The sequence below is a fragment of the Rhinolophus sinicus genome, chromosome X (assembly GCF_036562045.2).
Source record: "Rhinolophus sinicus isolate RSC01 chromosome X, ASM3656204v1, whole genome shotgun sequence".
Taxonomy (NCBI): Eukaryota; Metazoa; Chordata; class Mammalia; order Chiroptera; family Rhinolophidae; genus Rhinolophus; species Rhinolophus sinicus.
In genome coordinates, this window is record NC_133768.1 from 114,223,354 (window position 1) to 114,245,857 (window position 22,504).

Here is a 22,504-nt window from a genome sequence, read left to right on the forward strand (position 1 = left end):
TGCAGTGCCTTCAATTCATCATTTAATGGATCGTTTGACTGTCCGCCTGGGGACATATCACTATGTAGTGGACTTGGCCCTGGCAGGTCAAAAGCCCCCACTGTCGGTGGTTGGGTCTGATAGCCCCATGGGGGGCCAGTTTGACTCATGATTTGCAAGTGACGCCAGGGGTGGTGGCTGAGTGGCCACCGCAAGTGACTGTACTATACAGAGGTCCCGATACCCGGATGATTTTGCGAGGAAACTATGTGCTCTCACTGTGGCCTATTATGGGGTCCCCTGTTCTGTTACATGTTGAAACTATGCAAGGGACCCCAAGTACTGCCATAAAGGTCTGGTACCACAAACCAGGAAAGGTGCCAGTTGCAGCGACCCTCCTTTCCCAGGACAAAAAGCTAGCATGTATCCTCCCAGATGGAAGGGATTTGCCATTGTTGGTTCCTAAGACTACTGTTTCTTTTCGTCCATAGGTGTCAGTAGGCTAATACGGCACAGGGACCCTTGCGGAAGACGCTTGTCGCGTAGATTGTGAGGCGAGACCCTGTAGGGGTGGAGTGTGGGGACAGAGCCCCAGAGAGTAGTTTACAGGCTCTCGGCCTCACGTGGAGGGGTGCTAGCTTGGGCGGTGGATGGCCGTCGGCTGTGGCTGGTTGGCTGTTGGCTGCGGCCAGTTAGCCGATTGGCCGATGGTATAACTGCTGCAGCTACAGAGGAGAGCCGAGGACTGCCGAGGATTGCCGAGGATTGCCGAAGAGCCGAGCAGAGCTGAGGAGAGTGGAAGAGAGTAGAGGAACAGGGTCAGGAGAGTGGAGGAGAGTCGTCGGTCGGTCGGTTGAAAGGCCGACGGCAGGTCACGCGTCCCGTGAACCCAGCCTCCAGTGAGACCATGGTGGTGTGGCTCCCCTACCTATGGCTCCATGGGTGTTCCTTTTTGGCCTCACCATATCCTGCATTCTTGTGTGGGGAGCGGGAGCAGAGACCCCGCAGGCCGCCCAGCCTGAAAAATGGCGCGGCGAGAAGGCCTCCACGCATGACAAATGGCGCAGCGAGCAGGGTCTCCTGCACGACAGTGCCCAAAAAATGTATACACATTTTAAGCAAGGAAAACTGTGTATAAAATTGTAATACTCAATATATACCAATAACAAAAGATGACAAGTCATGTTTGACTTCTGCAATTACAAGAGGTGCTCAAAATGGTTACCATCAGCGTCCAGACACTTCTGATGACGGCGAACTACTGCTTGAGCAACGTTGACCAAAGTGTCCACTTGTATACATTGTTTTGGCAACCCCGGTACATATATTCCCTGCCCCTTACCTTTTAGCTCAAATGGTAGCATACCCTACAAATTGTTCTGTACTTTGCTTTTTATATATTTAAAATTTTCCTACCAAAATTTCCTACTTCTTTTGAAATAATTTTGACCATTTTTCTAGGAAATGGCCTGTTTCCTCAATATTTTCCAGTTTTCATAGAGTTCTACATTATATTGTCCTGTAATTTAGAACAACTAGCAAAGTACTCATTTGCCTAAACGTTAATCCCAGTTCCACCACTTACAAAGTTTCTAAGTAACTTGGGGTGAGTCATGTGAGTCCTTAAATGTTCATAGTCTAACAGGATAATGACTACAAGTGCATTGAAGAATACTGAGTTTGGCAGTTCTGAGATATATATTTGCAACTAAAAACATAAAATAATCCCTATTTTAGGAGCTTGTCCCTATGACAGCCCCTTCCTCCACAACCTTCCATCCTGAGATTCTTCATAGCATATTATCTCACACCCAACCGATACCCTCCCTAGTAGTTAAATGGGGGAAAACTGGCATTTTTAATCTGAAACAATGCCTAGGTAACCTGAAAACTGATTGCCTCAGCAATTGTTTTATGGCCTGTCCTCCTCTTCACCTAGCATCAAGGCCATCTTGAAACCACTGGCAAAAAGGCCAACCGATGACGCTAGTTGGGGCTTGCGGTTGGGGTGAGATAGCTAAGTTTGGAGTTTCGCAAGGAAATAGAAGAGGTTATTGTCATGCTGGGTCTCTAGTCCCGCTCTCCGCATAAGAACACAGGATATGGCAAGGCCAAAAAGGAACACCGACGGAACCATAGATAGGGGAGTCATACCACTGTGTTCTCACTGGCAGCTGGGTTGGAGACACAGGAAGCAGGAGCTACAAGATCTGCAATTTGCCATCCGCTTCTCTGCCTGCCAGCCAGCCAGCCCACCCACCCACCCACCCCCGCCCCCCAGCCTCCCCACCCCCAGCACAGCCATGGCAGTTATATCAGTGACCAATGGCTAACTGGTTACAGCTGATGGCCATCTACTACCTGAGCCAGCACCTTTCCATGTGAGGCCGAGAGCCTGGAAACTGCTCTCAGGGACTCTGTCCCCACAGTTATCAATGGCCTCAGGGAAGTGGGAAGGGACTTGGTAACCCGATAGTCAGTGCCAGAAATCAAGAAGGGGGTGGGATAACACTGGGGAGGTGGAGTGGGTGTGGGAGGTTGGGGCTGGGAAATTGTACATATGATCTGTTGTAATTAAGAAAAGGTTACATATCTACTGGTCTAAATTTTAATATCACTTCCATCAGTATTTGCACAAGTACTGAAAATGTTCTTGGTCTGAAGGAGAATTATAAGAATATGTAAACAAGAGAACCTGCGTGCACACACACAAACAACTCCCTTAGTTTAGAAACTTTGTCCCACCACATTCCTTGTTCTTTCTCCTTAAATTTAATTACTACTTGAGTGCTTTCCTGGATTGCCTATTCAAAAACATCAAGTACTTTATTTCACACCCATCCCCTATTGTTTGTTAAAAGCTGAAAACTGGTATTCATAGCGCCAAAGAGCCCTCCGGTGTCCCGCATACTGCTTGGTCAACAATGGATGTTCCGACTTCCTTTTAGCCTGGGGTCAAGGAGGAGTCACAAGCACCCTGAAAGCCCCCAGATGAGAGGGGGAACAGAAGTTGAGGCATGCAGAGTTTTTTTGTTATTCTTCCTATAATTACCCTCTTTTAGACCTTGAAGATTTTCAACACGTGCCCCAAATCTCTTAGCAACTTTGGAACTTGTAGTGGGATTAAAATTTTGTCCAACATCTATAGAGAAGCTCCCCCACTCAAAATGGGTGATGGAAGACATGTAATCTCAGAGGCCTGTGGAGAGACCGTATGTATGTTTATAAAAGTCGAGGACGTGGGTAGCGGCCAAGTAGCGGGATGGGAAGAGGAAGGTTAGAGCAGGGAATGAGCTGGGCATGGGCGACGGCGGCGGGAGCAGTAGGTTTGGGGAGGGAGGGTTGATCCAATTAGTCTGCAGCACGGAAACGGGAGGTTTTCCTGCGGCGAAGGAGGGTTAGGCTTCCTCCCGGAGGTGTGGTGCTGGGGGACCGCACTCCGAAACTATTCCTGAGAGCCGAGCCCCGGGTGTGGGGCGGGGGAGAGACCGCAGCATTCGTCCGGAGACTCACGGAGCGATCCGAGAATCGGCCTTGAGTGTCTGGCGGGACCCGTGGCCCCGAAGAAGTGAAGCGAGGCGACACGACACGGACCTGTCCCCAACACCAGGAGGAGGACACGGGACGGTGAAGGGCCAAGGCCGCCAGCCCAAGCCAGGCGCCTGTCAGTGATGCAGATCCCGCGCGATGACGCAATAACCGGCCGCGGCCTCCACGTCTCTGGTTTCGCAAAGACTTCTGGGAACGACCCGTGAGAAGGAGGGCCAAGATGGCGGAGGCGGCGGAGTCTCCGGGAGACCCGGCGACAGCATCGCCCAAGCCTTTGGTGAGCTGGGGATCTGCAACAGAAGGGATCGAGGGTGGGCAGACTGTCCCTTAAGGAAGTCGCGTGACGGGCCTGTGACCTGAGAGAGTCTGAACCCTTTCCTCCCGGCAGGCCCTTCCTGTACCCGATGCCAGAACCAGTCCCAACACTGTACCTGTTCCTGGGGTTAACTGCTGAGTTATCCCCCCACATTCTGTTCTTTCTAAGCCTTCTTGTGAAACTCCCATTCATTTTCTCCCCCGTACGCCCAGGGCTTGTCCTCGTCCCCTACATTGTGTTAGATGCCAAGCTTTAGGTGATTTCTTAAGTATCTTTGTTTCTGCTATGCCCTCATTTTATCAAGACCTGTCACTAGCCCTTGTGGGAGTAGCAGCATTCTAGGGTTAATGAAAGGTTGCAGCGTTGTAACTTGGGTATTGATTTGTTCAGTTACCCTGGTAGTCTGGGTTTAATGCCTGCCCTCCCTGTCGCAGCTCCTTGCAATCCCCTTTATTCTCTCTTGCTCCTGTTTGTACAAGGGATGGGATGTCTATTGCAAGTACAAGCCCAAAATCTGGATAAGCACATAATAACACAGGTTTGGGAGTTAAACTTACCTGGGCCATAATCACCCACTCTGCTGCTTTGTGAATTTGGGCAAGTCATTTCATAGAGAGTATTTCTTCGTCTGTAAAATGGAGATAAAAATACCTGTTTCAACGAGTTTTTAGGAAGGTGAAATGACATGATTTATGTAGTGTCGAATACAATGAGTGCCATGAACTAAGGAGTTTAACTAACGCAACAGTCTGCCCCAGAGTCCCTTATCCTAAACAGTATTCACTTATTTCCCAGTGTTTAGTTATATAGCAGTTGTCCATAAATGGTACATCCTTTTCCTCTGTTTTATTTTTTTTCATGTATTTTATATATTTATTTAAAAAGTCAGATACTGTCAACTTTTTCTTTTTTAATTTTCTATTCCGCTGTCTTGGAACTTCCTCCCTTTCCTCTGTTTTAAGTTGGCGAGTTAAGGTAGAGGACTGAACTGGGAGGCAGGTGAAATTGATTCTAGTCCGGGTTCTGCTTACTGGCTCTATTCGTTCACCTCTTCAGTCATCAGATATTTATTGAGCATCCAGTGTGTTCCAGGCATTCTTAGGCACTGGGGATACAGAGAGTAAGTAGGTCCAAGTTCTCATGGAACATTTGTGACCTTGAGGAAATCATTCTGAATGCAGCATTTCTTCATTTGGAAAATGGGGATAACTCGTGACAGTACTAAATGAGCTAATATACACATACATAGTGCCTTGTGTGACATATTACAGGTGCCTAGGTGTTTTCAGTTCCTGTCTTTAATGTAAACTGCCCTACCCCTCTTTTAATGAAGCTTTCACCAATTAATTTTAGTGGTTCTGGTCACTCATTACTCAGTATCCAATCAATTCAACAATGTTTATTGCTCTGACAATGTGTAATGCACTGTGCTGGTTACTTTAGGGAGTACAAATGGCCTGCGCTTATGGTGCTTACAGTCTAATCTGTGGGCATAAGACAAATGTACAATGTTAAAATGAGGCAGTACATGACAGAAATTTACACATAAAATATTAACGAAATTTAAAAGAAGATGATATCATGTCTGGTTGGGGTGATGAAGCAAGCTGCATTGTAAAAGGTATATATTCGAGAGGGTCTCAAGGGATGGATAAGATTTGAAACTCCAGGTGACCATAATAGCTGTCAATGATTGAGTACCTGCTAGTACACGTCAGGATTGTGCTACGCATCCTCTGCAGATGTTCTAAACTTCACAGCAACCATTTCAACTATGTGATTTATTTATTTATTTATTTATTTATTTATTTTTAAAAAACCTCACTTTTTCTTTTCTTTTTTCTTTCTTTTTTTTTTTTTTAACATTTTATTGGGGAAGGGGAACAGGATTTATTTTTTTATTGGGGAACAGTGTGCACTTCCAGGACTTTTTTCTCCAAGTCAACTTGTTGTTCTTTCAGTCTTAGTTGTGGAGGGTTCTGTTCAGCTTCAAGTTGTTGTTCTTTCAGTCTTAGTTGTGGAGGGCGCAGCTCAGCTCCAGGTCCAGTTGCCATTTCTAGTTGCAGGGGGCAAAGCCCACCATCCCTTGCAGGAGTCAACCCAGCAACCTTGTGGTTCAGATTCCCGCACTCCAACCAACTGAGCCATCTGGGAGCTCAGTGGCAGCTCAGCTCAAGGTGCCGTGTTCAATCTTAGTTGCAGGGGGCGCTGCCCACCATCCCTTGCGGGACTCAAGGAATTGAACTGGCAACCTTGTGGTTGAGAGCTGACTGGCCTATGTGGGAATCGAACCGGCAGCCTTCGGAGTTAGGAGCATGGAGCTCTAACCGCCTGAGCCACCGGGCCGGCCCCAACTATGTGATTTTTAAACCGTGTTTTATTTGCAGATAAGATGAGACTCAGAGAGGTTTGACAATTTCCCTAGGGTCTCACCAAAAGTTAGTGGCCAGGCCTAAAATTTGAGCCTAGGTCTGCTTCTGAAGCCCAGATGATTTCCAATAATAGTACACAGCCTCTCACCAGCAAAGGTACAGAGGTTGGGAGGTACTAATGTACTTTGTACTTCTAGAAAAACAGATCAGCTTGGCTGAAGCACAGGGAAGTATTAGGAGGTAAGGCTTAAAAGATAAGGCTACTGAATTAGGGAGGCAGTGTGGAACAGTAGTTAGGAAGGTGTGCTGTGGAGTGAAATTGCCTAGGTTTGATTCTAAGCTCTGCCCTTCAGCTGTGGGATATTGGGCAAATTACCAAACCCTCCATGCCTCAGTTCTCCCATCTGTAAAATGGAGACACAGTAATATTTAGCTAGTAGGGTTGTTAGATGGATTAAATGAGTTAACACATTAAAATACTTGGTAGCATACCTGGCACATAATAATCATGAAATAAATGTTATTTCAGTATTAATCATTTTAGTTTCATCTTATTTATTATTTCTTCCAAAATTCTGCATGCAACACTCCCAAAGTGCTTCACAATTGTGCATTTTATCCTGCATGTTTTCAATAACAAATCTTTGGTAAAATTCTGAATTTTTTGCCAGATCGAATGCTCAGTGGTTCTTTTAGAAATTTTTTCCAGTCCAAAATTTCTAACGTGAAATCCACCTAAACAGTTTTCCACTTTGTCCCCAGGACTGTTTCCTTGTGGGTGTGAGATCATTAGTGTGGACTGGAGAATGTGCGGTCACTGAAAAGCTCCCTCATTTGTGACACTGGGTTTCTTTGTTTCTTCTTACTGACTACTAAGCTGTGAGGTTTAATAGCTAGGAGCCAGGGGGAGTTTTTTTGAAGAGGAAAGTGTTTAAAGTCGTGAATTGGACAGCATAACTGAGGAAGATGTCCCATGGGGAATCTAGGAGACCAGCAAAACTGTTGCAGGAGTTCTAGAAAGAACTAATGCTTGCTTGGGCTACAGCAGTGGCCGGAAACGTGAAGATTTGAGAAAGGCAGAATTCTTGAGGGTTTGCAGTGCAGGGAGGAAGTGTCTTTCTTACTATTTCTCAGATCAGTGTTTTGCAAACTTGAATGTGCACAGCGACCCTGCAGGTTGTGATTCTGCATTTCTAACAAGCTCCCAGGTGATGCTCCTGCTGCTGCTCCCAATGCATTTGGAAAAGCAAGGCTGTAGACATGTGGGAGGGTAGTGATGTCCTGAAAGTAAGAGGAGGACGAGGGCCCTAAACGTTCATGAATTCGCTTTTAGACATGTTTAGTTCACGATACTGGCAGGCTATGCAGTAGATATGCAGCAGGCAGTTGGACTGTAAAACCCAGACTTTGGGACTAGAGTTGTTCATTTATGAGTCATCTGCATGCAGTTGAAAAGGCAGAATCTTGGGTAATGCCTATCTCTTGCCTGAATATTTGGGGAGCAGGAAAAAAGCTGTAATAGTGGCTGTAGCCAGGGGTCTGCAAGGAAGCTGGTCCCAGGTAAAGCGGCTGGCTGGAGACCATGCCTCTGGCCACCCCCTTCCCACTTCTGGAGCCAGGCCTCTTAGACTGAGCTGGTTCCTGCTTGATGCTGCCCGGCTCCACCCTTGTTGACTCTTTTCTCCAGGATTTTGGTCAGTAGTATAACCATCTGTTCCTAGCTGCTTTCATAAAGCGGCACTCCCTGCTTTTACTATATGTCTTTAGCTCTGCCTCTGTCTGCTCCCCTGTTGGCCCAAGCCAGGCAGCGAAGTGTACACACATGTGCAAGACAGCCCTCACGGTAGACACTCCCTCTGGAGTCAGGACCCTGTTACCTTCCTGATACATCAAAGTATGACGATATACAGAGTATTGCCAACCAGGGAAGCTCAGCAGTGGACCTACTTTTTACTGGGCTTTCCTTATGTGGGCATGATTGACGGCTCCTCCCCTCCCCCAGGCCAGGTTTCTATCACATGATTCAAAGCCCCAACCCTCCAAACTTGGGTTTGATCTTTCTGGAGTGGATAGTCCCTGAGCTGAGTGATCTCATTAGCATAAACTTATGTAGGGGTCTGCCAAGACTCACCTGTTAGCTAAAGGATTAGGGCCCAGCATCAATCACAAAACTACTGTCCTTTGGGAAATTCAAAGGCTTTAGAGGCTGCCTCCTAGGAACAGGAGACAAAGGCTAGCCAAATATTTTGATTCACTGGAATTGACTCCCTGGGAATCTTGAATTTGTGCTAACATTGATCTAGTCCCTGCTGTGAGTGTGCTGAGTGCTTTACACATGTTAATACATTTCTCCCTCACTACAACCCTGTGATGGTGGTGCCATTAGCTCAGTTTTACAGATGTGGAAGCTGAGGCACAGAGAGGTTAGTAATCCGCTCAGTGTCACACAGATAGTAAATAATGGAGCTGGATTTAAACCCAGACTCTGGTTCCAGGAGCCTCACTCCTAAGCAGTACGATCCAGATGCAATCTTTTGATCACTGGCAGTGTGCGAGGTGCTATGCAGGTGTCACCTAACTGTGATGCCGGTAGCAGTGTTTCCAGGTGAGGGCAGAGCCCCATTTGTCTTCAAAGTCCATTCCTTCTGCACTGCCCTGCGTCCCATAGCAGTGGCGGGCAGCAAGAACACTCAAAACAAGCGATCCAGGAGCTTGAAAGGGCAGTGTCATGGTAGGGAAGAGAGAATATGGGTTCAAAAAGGTAGTGGTTTACCAAAAAGTGCTGCAGTGTCCAGAGAGGCTGAAACTGAGAAAGGATCCTGGTATTTCTTGATGATGAGGCCACATTAGAAAGCAGTCAGAAGAATGGTGGGAAAGCCAGTGCCACATTACTAAAGGATTAAGGGAGTGGGAGAGGAGAGCAGTCAGACTGAAGAGGAAAGGAAGGAAAGTAATTTGAGAGAATGGCAGAAATAAAATATTTACATTTTATTATGGAAGCTTTAAAATAAATAAAGTATAATGAACCCATGTACCTATCAACATTCTGCTATTTTTATTTCATCTAGCGCCCCACCGCATTTTTTTTTTCTGGAGCAGTATTTTAACTCTTGTACTTTGAACTCATTTTAGACGTCCAGAAAAGTTGCAAAAATAGTACAGAGAGTTTCTGTATAGCCCTTGCCCAGCTTCCTCATATGTAACATAACCACAGTACAATGATCAAAACCAGGAAATTACCAGTGGTACAAACTACAGACCTTACTCAAATTTTATCAGGTTTTCTACTACTGCCCTTTTTTTGTTCCAGGATTTTATCCAGGATCTCACATTGCATTTAGTTATTTTTTTTTTCAGTTCCCTTCAGTCTGTAATGGCTCTTCAGGCTTTCCTTGTCTTTCATGATCTCTTCTGAATGTTTTAAAACAAATCCCACACATACCACTTCACCCATAAATAACTTCAATGTGTTTCTCTAACAGGTAAGAACTTTTGTTGTTTTCTTTGTTATCATGCATAACAAAACTGGTAATTCCTGAATATCATCTAACTTCTGTTCATTTTCTCCAATTTTCTAGGGGGGAAAAAAAAAGCTTTTACAATTTGTCCAAATCAGGATCTAAACAAGGTCAACAAATTGTATTTGGTCAGGGTCTCTTAATTCTCCTTTAATATATGTGTTCTCTTCTTAATGTAATTTATTTGTTTCAATTCAGTCATTTGTCTTGTAGAATTCTTCACTTTTTGTAGTTGGCTGATTGTATACTTTTGGTATTTTTAATATATTCCTTTATCCACATATTTCCTGTAAACTCTGAAGATCTAAAGACTTGATTATATTTAGGTTCATTTGGTCGGGGAGTGGGGCAAGAATAAAAAAAAAAGAACTTAAGTCGCCCCTAACATTAGGAATGTTTGTTTTTTTAACTTTTTATTAAGAACAATTTCTAACATATACAAAAGTAGAATGGTATAATGGCCCCTCATGTACCCATCTTCAATAATTATCAATTTATGGCAGTCTTCTTTCTTCTATAACCCTACCCTCTTCTGTACTATTGTGAAGCAAATCCTAGGCATCCTTACATTAGTAAATATTTAATACACATCTCTAAAAGAGAAGGACTCTGTTTTTAAAGAACACAACTTCAGTATTACTAGTACATTTAAAAAATTAACAATTCCCTAATATCCAATATCTTGCCACATTGCTAATTTGAACATTGTCAGTGTTCAAATTTCCAGTTAGCTCCTAAATTTTGTTTTTGTAATTTAAAATCTGGCCCACTATTCATTTTTATAAATAAGGTTTTATTGGAACATAGCCACACTTAAATAGCAGCAGAGTTGTGCAGTCGCAGCAGACACTATGGCTTTTCACACCTGAAATATTTACTACTTGAGCCCTTTACAGAAAAGGTTTGGTGACTCCTGCTTTAGGCAGTCATCTTTTAGAATAATTAAAAATAAGACAAAAATGTTTTTGTTTACCTTCATTTTAACCACTTCTGGAGATCTCCATTTCCTTGTGTAAATCTGTTTCCTTCTGATACCATATTTGTTCCTGAAGAACTTGTTTTAATGTTTCTTGTAATACACGTCTTAGCTCTCGCTTGTCTGGAAAAAAAAGCGTTTTTTCCTTTTCATAGCTGTTTTTGCTGCGTTTAGAATTGTGGGTTGAAGGCTTGATTCTTTCAGTATTCTAAATGTGTCTCCATTGTCTTCTGGCTTGTGTAGTTTTAGGTGCGATGCCTGACACTTTGTTCCTCTGAAAGCAGTGTCTCTTTTCCTCTGGCTGCTTTCAAGATTTTCCTCTTTATCTTGGGTTTTCAGTAGTATGAATGTGTTTAGGTTTGTGGATTTTTGGTTTGGTTTTGTCTTTAGGTATTTATCTTGATTGGGGTTCTCTGGGTTTGGATCTGTCATTTGATGTCTCCCATTATTTTTAGTTGTTATCGTTTCAAATATTTCTTCAGACCCAATATTTCTCTCATGTTTTGGGATTCTGATTCTATACATATTAGACAACTTAATATTGCCCCACAGCTCTTGGATGCTCTATTGTGTTTTGGGTTTTGTTTGTTTTTCCCAGTTTTAAGATATAATTGACACATAACATTGTTTAAATTTAAGATGTGCAACATAACGATGTATACATTTTTTTTTTTCTTTTTAAACTCGTTTTGTTTTAATTGGGATAATTTTGACTGACCTATCACGGATTTCTTTCTTTGGCTGTGTTGAGTCTATTGATAAAGGCAATCAAAGGCATTCTTTGTTACTGCCGTGTTTCCCCGAAAATAAGACCTAGCCGGACAATCAGTTCTAATGCATCTTTTGGAGCAAAAATTAATAGAAAACCCAGTCTTAGTTTAATACAACACCGGGTCTTATATAATATAAAATAAGGTTAATATAATTCCAGATCTTATATTAATGTTTGCTCCAAAAGATGCATTAGAGCTGATTGTCCGGCGAGGTCTTATTTTCAGGGAAACACGGTATGTTCATTTATTTCTAGCATTGCCATTTGACCTTAAAATTTCCATCTGTTTTGCAGAAATTCATCATAATTTGTGCATATATCTTTTTTTTTAATTAAAGTTTATTGGGGTGACAATTGTTAGTAAAATTACATTGGTTTCAGGTGTACAATTCTGTATTACATCATCTATAAATCCCATTGTGTGTTCACCACCCAGAGTCAGTTCTCCTTCCATCACCATGTATTTGATCCCCCTTACCCTCATCTCCCACCCCCCACCCCCCGTACCCTCTGGTAACCACTAAACTGTTGTCTGTGTCTATGAGTTTTTGTTTCTCATTTGTTTGTCTTGTTCCTTTGTTTTCAGTTTTATATCCCACATATCAGTGAAATCACATGGTTCTCTACTTTTTCTGTCTGACTTATTTCGATTAGCATTATAATCTCAAGATCCATCCATGTTGTTGCAAATGGCAATATTTCACCTTTTTTATAGCAGAGTAGTATTCCATTGTGTATATATACCATAGCTTCTTCATGCAGTCATCTATCGAAGGACATTTTGGTTGTTTCCTTGTTTTGGCCATGCATATATCTTTTTTAAGGGAGCTTTTAACATGTTAATCATAGTCATCTTAAATTTTTTTATGGATAATTTCAACATTGAGGTCATCTCAGAGTCTGGTTTTATTCATTGCTTTTTTTTTTTTTTAATGTGTGTGGATGGGAGTGTAGGTTTGTTGGGGGGTATTTTTTTATTGAATGCCAGCCATCATGCATATATAGATCAGTAGAGACTGCCTAGAAATGGCACAACTGTTTTGCTAAGTTGTTACTGTGGGGGTTAAATGAATCTAGCCAGGAGTTAAACGTGTTTGGGATTTGTCCTGCCTGTGGGAACCTTCACTACATCACCAGCTTCAAATTCCTCTCCTTTTATCTTGTGCTCAGAGTGGGTGCTCCATTGTCCCAGGGTTTTTCCTAATGTTCCTCTCTGTCCCTGCTCGGCTTTCTGCCTTCCTTTTGCCCTTGCATCAAATAGTGGGGCTCTCTCCAAGCGCTGGCCCCTCCCCTGACAGTAGATGGTGTTGCTTGTTCCTCCATACCTGTTAGTCTGGTGGTGGGAACCTTGGAGGTGGGTATTCTTTGTTGTCTTGGTCCAGCCTCCGCCTTACGTAGGCTGTGTATAACTGTGTAGCTGGGTCTCCTGGGTGTGACTTTCAAAGTGATCCAAAAGGAGACTAATGGTCTGGCCTCAGATGGTTTCCTATTCCTCCCTAAGGATTAGAGAGGTGTCTTTTCCCTTTCCCCAGCCGTGATGGCCCTTCACCTGTGCCCCCGAGACAACAGAGTTTGCTGATCTCCCCCCGGCAGCTTTAAGGCTCTTTTTCTGTAGTGGGGGGAGGTCTGTGTGGGGCTCTATGCTTTTCTCAGAAGTGGCAGCTGCTCCCCTTCCCCACACCTGCACCCATTGGAAGTCCGTGGAGAAAAGGCTGCATGAGGGTGTGAACTCCCTTGTGTCTGATGCTTGCTGGGGCTCTGTACTCTCACACAAGTCCACACTTGGCTTTTAGCAATTAATGTTAAATTTTAGATGACTTCTTAACCACCTATGCGATCGATGCCCAGTGTCGCTATCATCTCATACTTTGCCACCGATGAGCTAGGGCTCATGTTCCAGCTCTTCTTGGAAGCGCCTATCTTTCCTTAGATTTCGTTCGGGCTACTTGGTAGCCCTGCATTCAGCTCTCTGATGGCTTCAAGGAAGTTATGATTTTGTCGTTTACCTAGCTTTTTTCTCCCTGTTCTGCTGGGAGGGATGCTCTTTCCAGCTTTCTACATCATAATCAGAAATCAAATTTTTGTAAAGTCACTTGAAATACTTGTCTGTGTGGTTGTATATTTTATTCAACATACAGTAGCTTCATTTGTTTCAGTTTTCTTCCAGTGTTAGGGAATGCTTTTAAACTTTAATTTTGTTTCATAATTATGTGAATTATTTCTATGATTTCATATATATATATATATATATATATATATATATATATATATACACACACACACACACACACACACACACACACAATATGTATTCAGAGGCCTTGCTTCTTTGCCTGTCTCCTCCAGCTCATTTTCTCCTTTCCTCAGTAGGCAGCCTCTTTTTGAAAAAAGTCATATGATTTATTTCTTCCATGACTTAACTTACATTACGTTTGATTATTTCTTACACATTTCTTACATTTAAAAGATAACATGCAGCTATTTATAGATATTTGTATCCCCCTCTTTCTTAGATAAATGGTAGCATACATACACACTTTTGTCTACATTGTTATTTGTTTGTTTGTTTTTAAAGATTTTTTATTGGGGAAGGGGAACAGGACTTTATTAGGGAACAGTGTGTACTTCCGGGACTTTTTTTTTCCAAGTCAAAGTTGTTGTCCTTTCAGTCTTAGTTGTGGAGGGCGCAGCTCAGCTCCAGGTCAGGTTGCCGTTACTAGTTACAGGGGTCGCTGCCCACCATCCCTGGCGGGCGTCGAACTGGCAACTTTGTGGTTGAGAGGATGCGCTCCAACCAACTGAGCCATCTGGGAGCTCAGCAGCAGCTCAGCTCAAGGTGCCATGTTCAATCTTAGTTGCAGGGGGTGGATCGTACCATCCCTTGCGGGACTTGAGGAATTGAACTGACTACCTTGTGGTTGAGAGCCCACTGGCCCATGTGGGAATCGAACCAGCAGCCTTCAGAGTTAGGAGCATGGAGCTCCAACCGCCTGAGCCACCGGGCCGACCCCTACATTGTTTCTTTAATTTAACACTCCATAATAGTTGTTTCGAGATAATTCCTATTCCTTTTTACAGCTGCATAGTACTCCATTTTGTGGATATACCATACTTGATGAATTAGTCTTCTTTGATGGGCATTTGGGTTATTCTTAGGTTTTTGCTTTTACACATAGTGTTATAATGAAGAGCCTTGTATGTGTCTTTTTCTATTTTTGCCATGTTATCTTTAGACTCGTAAACGTGGCACTGCCGAGTTAACAAGTGATTCAAGTGTGCGTTTGCTGGGTAGTGCCAGACAGCTGTGCAGTGGAGCGCAGGACCATTTTGCATTCCACCAGCAGTGTGGGTGTTCTCTGCCCTCAACTTCACCTGCAGAGTATGTTGTGAAACTTTAGGATTTTTGCCAGTCCAACAGGTGAAAATTTTTATTTCAAGTAGTTTTAATGTGCATTTCTCTTAAGAGTGTTATTGAGAAGTGGTTTCTTATAAGTTCTTTGAACAACCTTATTTGTCTTAAAGTTTCAGTATACTGTCTTATATTTCAGCTGTTGCCCACTAAATATTGTACCAGTTGGGCCAAAAACAATGTGAGAAGGGATTGCTTCTGTTAGGAATTTGGAGGTTCCAGAGATTCAGTCACAGTAATCAAATCTGACAGGTGAACATTCGCGTTCCCCCCCCTTCCTCCGCCTCCCCCCCACACACACACCTGTTCAAGCTGTTGTTTCTCAGTCTACACAGCACCCTGGCCCAGGATGGTATTATGAGCCTTGCGCTCCCCCCGGCTGAGGCAGTCGGTCTCCGGTCGTCATTGGTCCACCACCCACTCACAGCGGCTCACGGCAGCTCACGCTGGCCACCGGCCACTCATGGCAGCACATGGTAGCCCACAGCAGCCCTCAGCAGCCCACGCCGACCACCCGCTGCTCACGGCTGCCCAGCTCCAGGGAGAGCTGTTGTTCACAATCTTAGCTGTAGAGGGCACAGTTCACTGGCCCATGTGGGAATCGAACCTGCAGCCCCAGCGTTAGGAGCACGATGCTCCAACTACCTGAGCTACCGGGATGGCCCGACATATGCGTTTAAAGGTCTGCAGACTTACAGTTCACTTTGGAAATGTTATTTGACCTGTAGATGTCAGAGAACCAGGGGAAACAAGTGTAGATCAAGACAATACTTTGGTGTTGTCCCGTTCTTCCCATTTCCCTTTAGGCTTCACATAATGCTCCTGTTTAGCCAGCAGAGGCCACTAGAGCCTATTAAGGAGCCCAAGTGTAACAGAATAGTGGCTGTGCTGGGATGATTGCTGGGATGATTGCTGAAAGGTCACAGATAACCCTGCAGTGTCACGAGCTTGTGGCATGTGAAGATTTCATGCTTGGAAGAAAACAAATATTTGAGGGAAAGAAGTGTCTATGCCATTTACATTATAATTTTTTTCCATCATATGCCATCTCCTTCTTTAACTCAAATAAGCATTTGGGAATTTTAGTTAACTTCATTGTTTAATATCTGGTGAGCTTTTACTTTAAAAGCTGTGTAACACCTTACAAAAAGACATAGTCCATACTTTCTAGGAAATGATGTCTTTGAGGAATGCTGCAATTAGTATTTTAATTTTTTTTGTAACTCTTCTTAGTTTGCAGGCCTTTCAGATATATCCATCTCACAAGACATCCCTGTGGAAGGAGAAATCACCATTCCCATGAGATCTCGTATTCGGGAATTCGACAGCTCCACATTAAATGAATCGGTCCACAATACCATTGTAAGTTAGACTAGTTGAGAGAATTTCTGTTCAGTGTCAGGGGACTAAATAATAGCACTTCATAATATTTTCTTTTGGATCACTGATTTTCAGTATATTTTCTTTATTGAAATGCAAGATTCTCCCCTAGATAATAATGTGGTCCACCGTTTTTGGAAAGCAATTTGGCTATAATGGATATTAAGAATTTTAAAATGTCCCCGTCTTTTTTAAGCTTGCAATTCTGCTTCTCCAGATACAGTATAAGGAAAAAAATTTTAATACAAAAATATTTTTTAAAACACAGAAAAACAGTAATATGCAAAGATGTTCATTACGGCATGCTTTATAATAGGGGAAAGTTGAAAAACAGATGGAATAGCGGTTAAGTAAATTATGTTACATCCGTGTGATAGAATGCTAAACCATTAAAAATCATGTTTACAAAAAACTATGAATGACGTGAAGAAATTTCTAGATGAAAAAATTAGGACAGAATTACCTCAACTGTATTTTGAGAGGTTATATTTGTGTTACCGTTCCCTTCCTCAAATGTCTTGATTACTAGTTAATCTGACGTCTGGAATTCATTTATCAGTTAAAGTGGGAATGTTGGAAATTATATATTGTGAAGAATGTGGCAGCTAGGGAGCAGGCTAATTGGCCCTTGGGATGTTCTCGCGTATAAACTGAAAGTCATGCTATGTTTTGCAGAGCAGATTTTAGTAGTGCTATTATTTAGTCTCTATAAGTAAAATATTAAGAGGGCTACATTTCTCTTTTACAGAATTTTAAAATCAAAACAGAACTGGTAGATGTGGTAAAGAGTTAGATGTTGGCTTAAATGGTTAATAGAAAAAGGGAATAGAAAAGAGAATTAATGGAAAAACTCTGCCTCCCTGGATTGTTTGTATAGTGAAGAAGTTGAACTGGAATTTGAGCTCTAAAATTCAACAAAAGGCTCCCAGGAGATTGAAATAAAAGAAATTTTAGCAAATTAAGTGAGGGGGCTGGCTGCCTGGCAACCTTGGTCATCACAATACAAGTTGTTTATGTCTTTCAGATGCGTGATCTAAAAGCTGTTGGGAAAAAATTCATGCATGTTTTGTACCCAAGGAAGAGTAACACTCTTCTGAGAGATTGTAAGTATAGGAGGCATTTGAGATGCTTCCCATCATGCTTTGTCATAAGTACTTTATAAGGCAAAGGCCCCGTGGTAATAAAACTGACATTTTTCAGGATGAAAAAACATATATAAATGAAACTTTTGGAATAAGTTAAAAGTTTAGGACGGAATTTCAGAGATTGAAAGATTTTGCTTAATATGTTGTTCTCATCAATAAACACAGATCCTATATCCTCACCCACTATAATGGACACTGTAAAAAAAAAAAAAGTGTTTCTGAAAGCTGCAAACGTATCGGGACTTTGTTCAACTAAAGAGCTAACAATCTCCGAGGGAAAGGCAAATGTTCAACTGTGAAATTAGAATAATAGCTATTGTGTTTCCCCGAAAATAAGACCTAGCCAGACAACCAGCTCTAATGCGTCTTTTGGAGCAAAAATTAATAGAAGACCCAGTCTTATTTTACTATAAGACCTGGTTTATATAATATAATACCAGGTCTTATGTTAATTTTTGTTCCAAAAGACGCATTAGAGCTGATTGTCCGGCTAGGTCTTATTTTCAGGGAAACAGGGTAACACTCATTAAGGACTAACAAATTAATAGTACCTTTATGGACATTTCTGTCTTCAGAACTGTCATGTAGTCTGATGACTGCTTTCTTTGTTCAAGAGTTCTGTCAACAGTGTTTGCAGTAATTTCTGCTCTTAGAATTCATTCTTACAATTGTTAGACCGTTTCCTTTTCTTTTCAAGTATTCTTGGTTTTCTCCGTGCCCTTTATCAGGAAAATCGAATCAGTTGTTTGAGAATAGGAACAGTGGTGTTATGCATGAGTGTACCTTCTATTTTGGCGGCATTTCAGCTGTACTATAGGGATGTCAGATGTGTGGCAAGTATGCCATCACTCCGGGTGGAGACTGCATGCAGCGTCACAGTTGTTTTCAACATGGCGTGCTGTGTGTGGGAGCTCAGATGATTTGCTCCACTGGAAAGAACGTGGACAAATCTGGGTGTCAGTAGTGGTTCTACCACTAGCTATGTGATCTTGGATAAGACAGTTAACTTTCCTGGGGTTCAAGTTTGTTCCTCTGTGAAGGTGGAGATAATAACGTGTACCTGCTGCTGAGGATTAGAGACAGTAACACCTACCAACCACCTTGCACGAATCTGGCACTCAGTAGGCACTCCATAAATGACCGCTGTTGTTGTAGTGCCTTCCTGTCCCCCCGACACACATTCTCTTTTTAAATCCTTACAACCTTGTGAAGTAGGAGATCTTGTTTGTGATTTACAGATGAAGAAAACGAGTCTAGAGAAGCCGAATGTCTTGTCAAGATCATGGGCAGGATTAGACCCCAGTTTTCCAGTTCAGTGCCCTTTCTGGTCTCCCGCTGCTGCTCCAGATGTGAAGATGCTTTGAACTGCTGCTGAGGTTCAGTTCAAAGCCAGGTTGCTTTCCACAGTGCAGAACCAGGTGTTAGTTTGCTGATTAGTGATGAATTTTGGCTTGTGTCACATGCTGAGGTCCATTTGCAAGCCTTGAGGGGTTAGGTAGATAGGCTGGCACAAAGGGTGAGCAAGTCATGGCCACAACTTGCACTTCTGTCCTGCCCTGTTATAGCCCTTGGCAAAATGGCAAGGAAAAAACTTAACATTATTAAAAAACTCAAGGTTTAAAAAAAATAATCCAAAAAAAGCCCCAACAACACAATGAGATAGCACTTTACATCCATTAGGATGGCTGTTACCAAAGAAACAGAAAATAACAAGTGTTGGAGAGGCTGTGGAGAATTTGGAACCCTTGTGCTCTGCTGGTGGGAATGTAAATTGGTGCAGCCGCTTTGGAGACAGTGTGGAGGTTCCTCAAAAAGTTACGTGTAGAATTCCCATATGATCCAGCAATTCCACTTCTGGGTGTGTACCCAAAAGAAGTGAAAGCAGGGACTCTAACAGATATTTGTACACTCATGTTCACAGTAGCCAAAAGGTAGAAACACTTTAAATGTCCATCGACTGATGGATGGATGGACAAAATGGGGTATACGCATATATTACTCAGCCTTAAAAAGGAGTGAAATTCTGATACATACTACAACACGGATTAATCTTGAAGACATGATGCTATGTGAAATATGCCAGGCACAAAAGGACATATAGTCTATGATCCACTCAGGTTAGGTCCCTGGAGTAGTCACACTGATGGAGAGTAGAATGATGGCTGCCAGCAGCTGGGGGGCAGCTGGGCAGTTACTATTTAATGGGTTGGAGTTTCAGTGTGGGAAGATGAAAAGGTTCTGGAGATTGGTGGTGGTAATGGTTGTGCAACAGTGAATGTGCTCAATACCTGTACACTTAAAAGTGACTACACTGGTGAATTTTGTGAGATATGTATTACAACAATAGGAAAATAGTTTTTAAATACTGTTAAAGGTTTTTTACAAATTAAAAGAATCAGTGCATTAGAAAAACTAGTGTGTTAATGTCATTTGTACTTGAATTCAGTTTTTTCATTGCTAAGTTTAAAATTTAACAAGAATAACAATTTTATTAGTCATAGGATTCATTTTTATATCTTCCCCAAACTTTCTACAGGGGTGTCAAAATGGCTTATATAATTAAAACACAATGTAAGTGTGTACATATACATATTTTTAGGTGAAGTTATGTACATACACGTGAGGTTAAAGTTAGAAGTGGCATCTGTACCTTTTTTCATACTAGTTGAGGAAGGTAATGTTCTCTAAGCTGTATGTTACCAAACTGAGCGTATCAATCTCCCAGTCGCGTGTTTGGACCCGATGTTGGTAGAGCCTTTTATAGTTTTCATGTTATTTGTTAAAGTTTAACCTTATAAAACTATCAATATTGAGATGGTTTTTCACCTGGAAGAATAGCAATTCCATACTAGTTCAATGGGATAATTATAAAAGGGAGGCAGTGTGGCAGAGTGGGAAGAATTTTGGAACAGGAATCAGAGGACCTTGGTTCTGGCCCCACCTCCACACCTAACTTCATAGAAACTTGGTCAAGTGACTTCCTTCTCAGCTTCATTTTTCATATTTGTGCGATGGGCCTGATTATACTTGCCTTGTCTAACGTCATCTCAGATTGGTGAAGTGACTTGGCTCTACTCTTTCTTTTTTTCTTTTTCTTTTTTTTTTTTTTTTTTGGCTCTACTCTTTCTGAGGGTGCAGGATGGGGTACCTAAGTCTTTTGACTCTTCATCCATTGCTCTTTATAGCATGCTGGAACGTGGCTTGAAGGTGGAGAGAGGTGATTTGTGGAATATGAAGTGAACAAAACTTAAAGGATATATGAAGGACATTCAGAAGTGGGGAGCAGGGAGGGCAACTGCCGGGGTAGGAGAGGTGGAAGGGGAAGGCTTGGGCAGATAGAGCCTTGATGTCTGAATTCTGAGAGTGGGAGAGCTAGACATTGAAATAAAGTTAGAAAACACTGCATGGTTGTTTCTTAACAGTCTTCTGCCTTTTCTTGCCTTGTAGGGGATCTATGGGGCCCCTTGATCCTTTGTGTGACACTCGCATTGTAAGTACATATATTTCCTTCCTTTGTCATTTGAGATAGACTAGACTTTTTTTGTGGAGTTTCAAAATTGAGGGGAATTTTGATTGAACGTTTCATGTGGGACTTCTGTGACATAATTGTACTCCTTATGAATTTAAATCTAAAAGGTAGCTTTCCAGATCACTTCAAAGAGTGATGGAATTAAAGATGTAAAAATCATGCCCACCTCTGTTTACCAATGACTTTTTAGCCTCTTTTAGCCATTTCTAGTCACCAAACGTTTATGAACTCTGATGCACTTCTCCACCATTAAACTAAGTGAATTAAATATCTGTAGGTTTAAGCACTGTTTGTAAACAATTGTTTTTAAGTCTTCCTAAAAGTATGAATGAGAATAAATTGGAGAGGATAGAAGTGGTAAAGTTGAAAGCACAAAGTGTTATGCTTTCCACCTGCATTGTATGTAGAGGGAGAGGGCAGAAGGAAGAAAGCAAGGTTCCTTGGAGAAGGTAGCATGGAAACAATACTGTTGGCTTTTCATCCTGGCTGCTAACAGCAAAGTGACTTTGGGCTATTAATAAAGAAAGCCCATGGGTTTGAGAACCCATGTTTTAACGTGATGGCTCTAAGGAAAAGATTAGCAATGCTCATGTCATTTCCTTGTCATAGAATGCTTCAACAAGGCTCTGCAGATAATGAAAAAGATGGAGGGCCCCAGTTTGCAGAAGTGTTTGTCATTATCTGGTTTGGTGCAGTTACCATCACCCTCAACTCAAAACTTCTTGGAGGAAACATGTGAGTATTATTAAAATCTATCCTTTTCCTTTGCTAGGTAGCAGTATGTCTTAGAATTTTAAGGGGATCTGGCAAGTTAGGTATTTAAAAAAAATCAAAATAATTGAGGGCCAAAGCGTATGTTCTGTTAAAACCACTGAACAGAGATAATCTAGTTAGTAAGTTAACCTGGAATTAAGTTAAGTCATCTGGGGTCCTTTCATAAGCTTCAGATGTTCTCTCCAGCCCTGAAATCATAGGCAGAATTTTTTTTTAGAAGATTATGTCCATTTTGGGGAACAGATGGTCCAAAGCTTTCAACAAATTCTCAGATAGATCTGCAAATTAGAAAAGATTGAGAACCGCCGTCTTAGAGGTTCAGTAGGAGAAGGAGGTCTCTAGTGTCCTAAATGGTTCATTCTTAAGGAGTTTGAAAGGAGAAGGAAGTGGATGGAGAGAAAAAGCATATGCTTGTTATAGAGGCCTGTTATAAAACCTTGTTAGGCTGTAGGTATTATGTATCTGGAGGGAGGTAACAATCCATGATACGTAGAAATCTGTGTAATAAACTGTATCATGATACAAATCAGCTATATATTTGTGATTTTTATGGATGTGTGTGTTTTTTAGATCTTTTTTTCAGAGCCTCTGTGTGCTGGGTTACTGTATACTTCCCTTGACAGTGGCAATGCTGGTTTGCCGGCTGGTGCTTTTGGCTGATTCGGGACCGATAAACTTCATGGTCCGGCTTTTTGTGGTGATCGTGATGTTTGCCTGGTCTGTAATAGGTAAGAATGTACTTCTCTCTACAAGAGCAGAGCAGACAGAAGCGAGTGCTAGAGATA

The 22,504-nt window shown here is 42.2% G+C and overlaps 1 protein-coding gene and 1 long non-coding RNA gene across 2 annotated transcripts in view; one reads left to right on the plus strand and one right to left on the minus strand.

Annotated features, from left to right (window-relative positions):
• On the minus strand, positions 1-3,632 carry LOC141569554 (uncharacterized). Its single transcript, XR_012493269.1, has 2 exons — positions 3,493-3,632; positions 1-765 (listed from the first exon to the last, which is right to left on the minus strand). It is a non-coding gene; the product is annotated as an uncharacterized LOC141569554 (long non-coding RNA).
• The window catches only part of YIPF6 (Yip1 domain family member 6), a 25,105-nt gene continuing 6,215 nt past the window's right edge, over positions 3,615-22,504 (plus strand). Inside the window, exons 1-6 of the mRNA XM_019753611.2 lie at positions 3,615-3,805; positions 16,125-16,253; positions 17,296-17,374; positions 20,864-20,906; positions 21,555-21,680; positions 22,290-22,447. Coding sequence (XP_019609170.1) covers positions 3,749-3,805; positions 16,125-16,253; positions 17,296-17,374; positions 20,864-20,906; positions 21,555-21,680; positions 22,290-22,447 — 592 coding nt within the window. The 5' untranslated portion in view covers positions 3,615-3,748. The remainder of the gene's footprint in view (positions 3,806-16,124; positions 16,254-17,295; positions 17,375-20,863; positions 20,907-21,554; positions 21,681-22,289; positions 22,448-22,504) is intronic.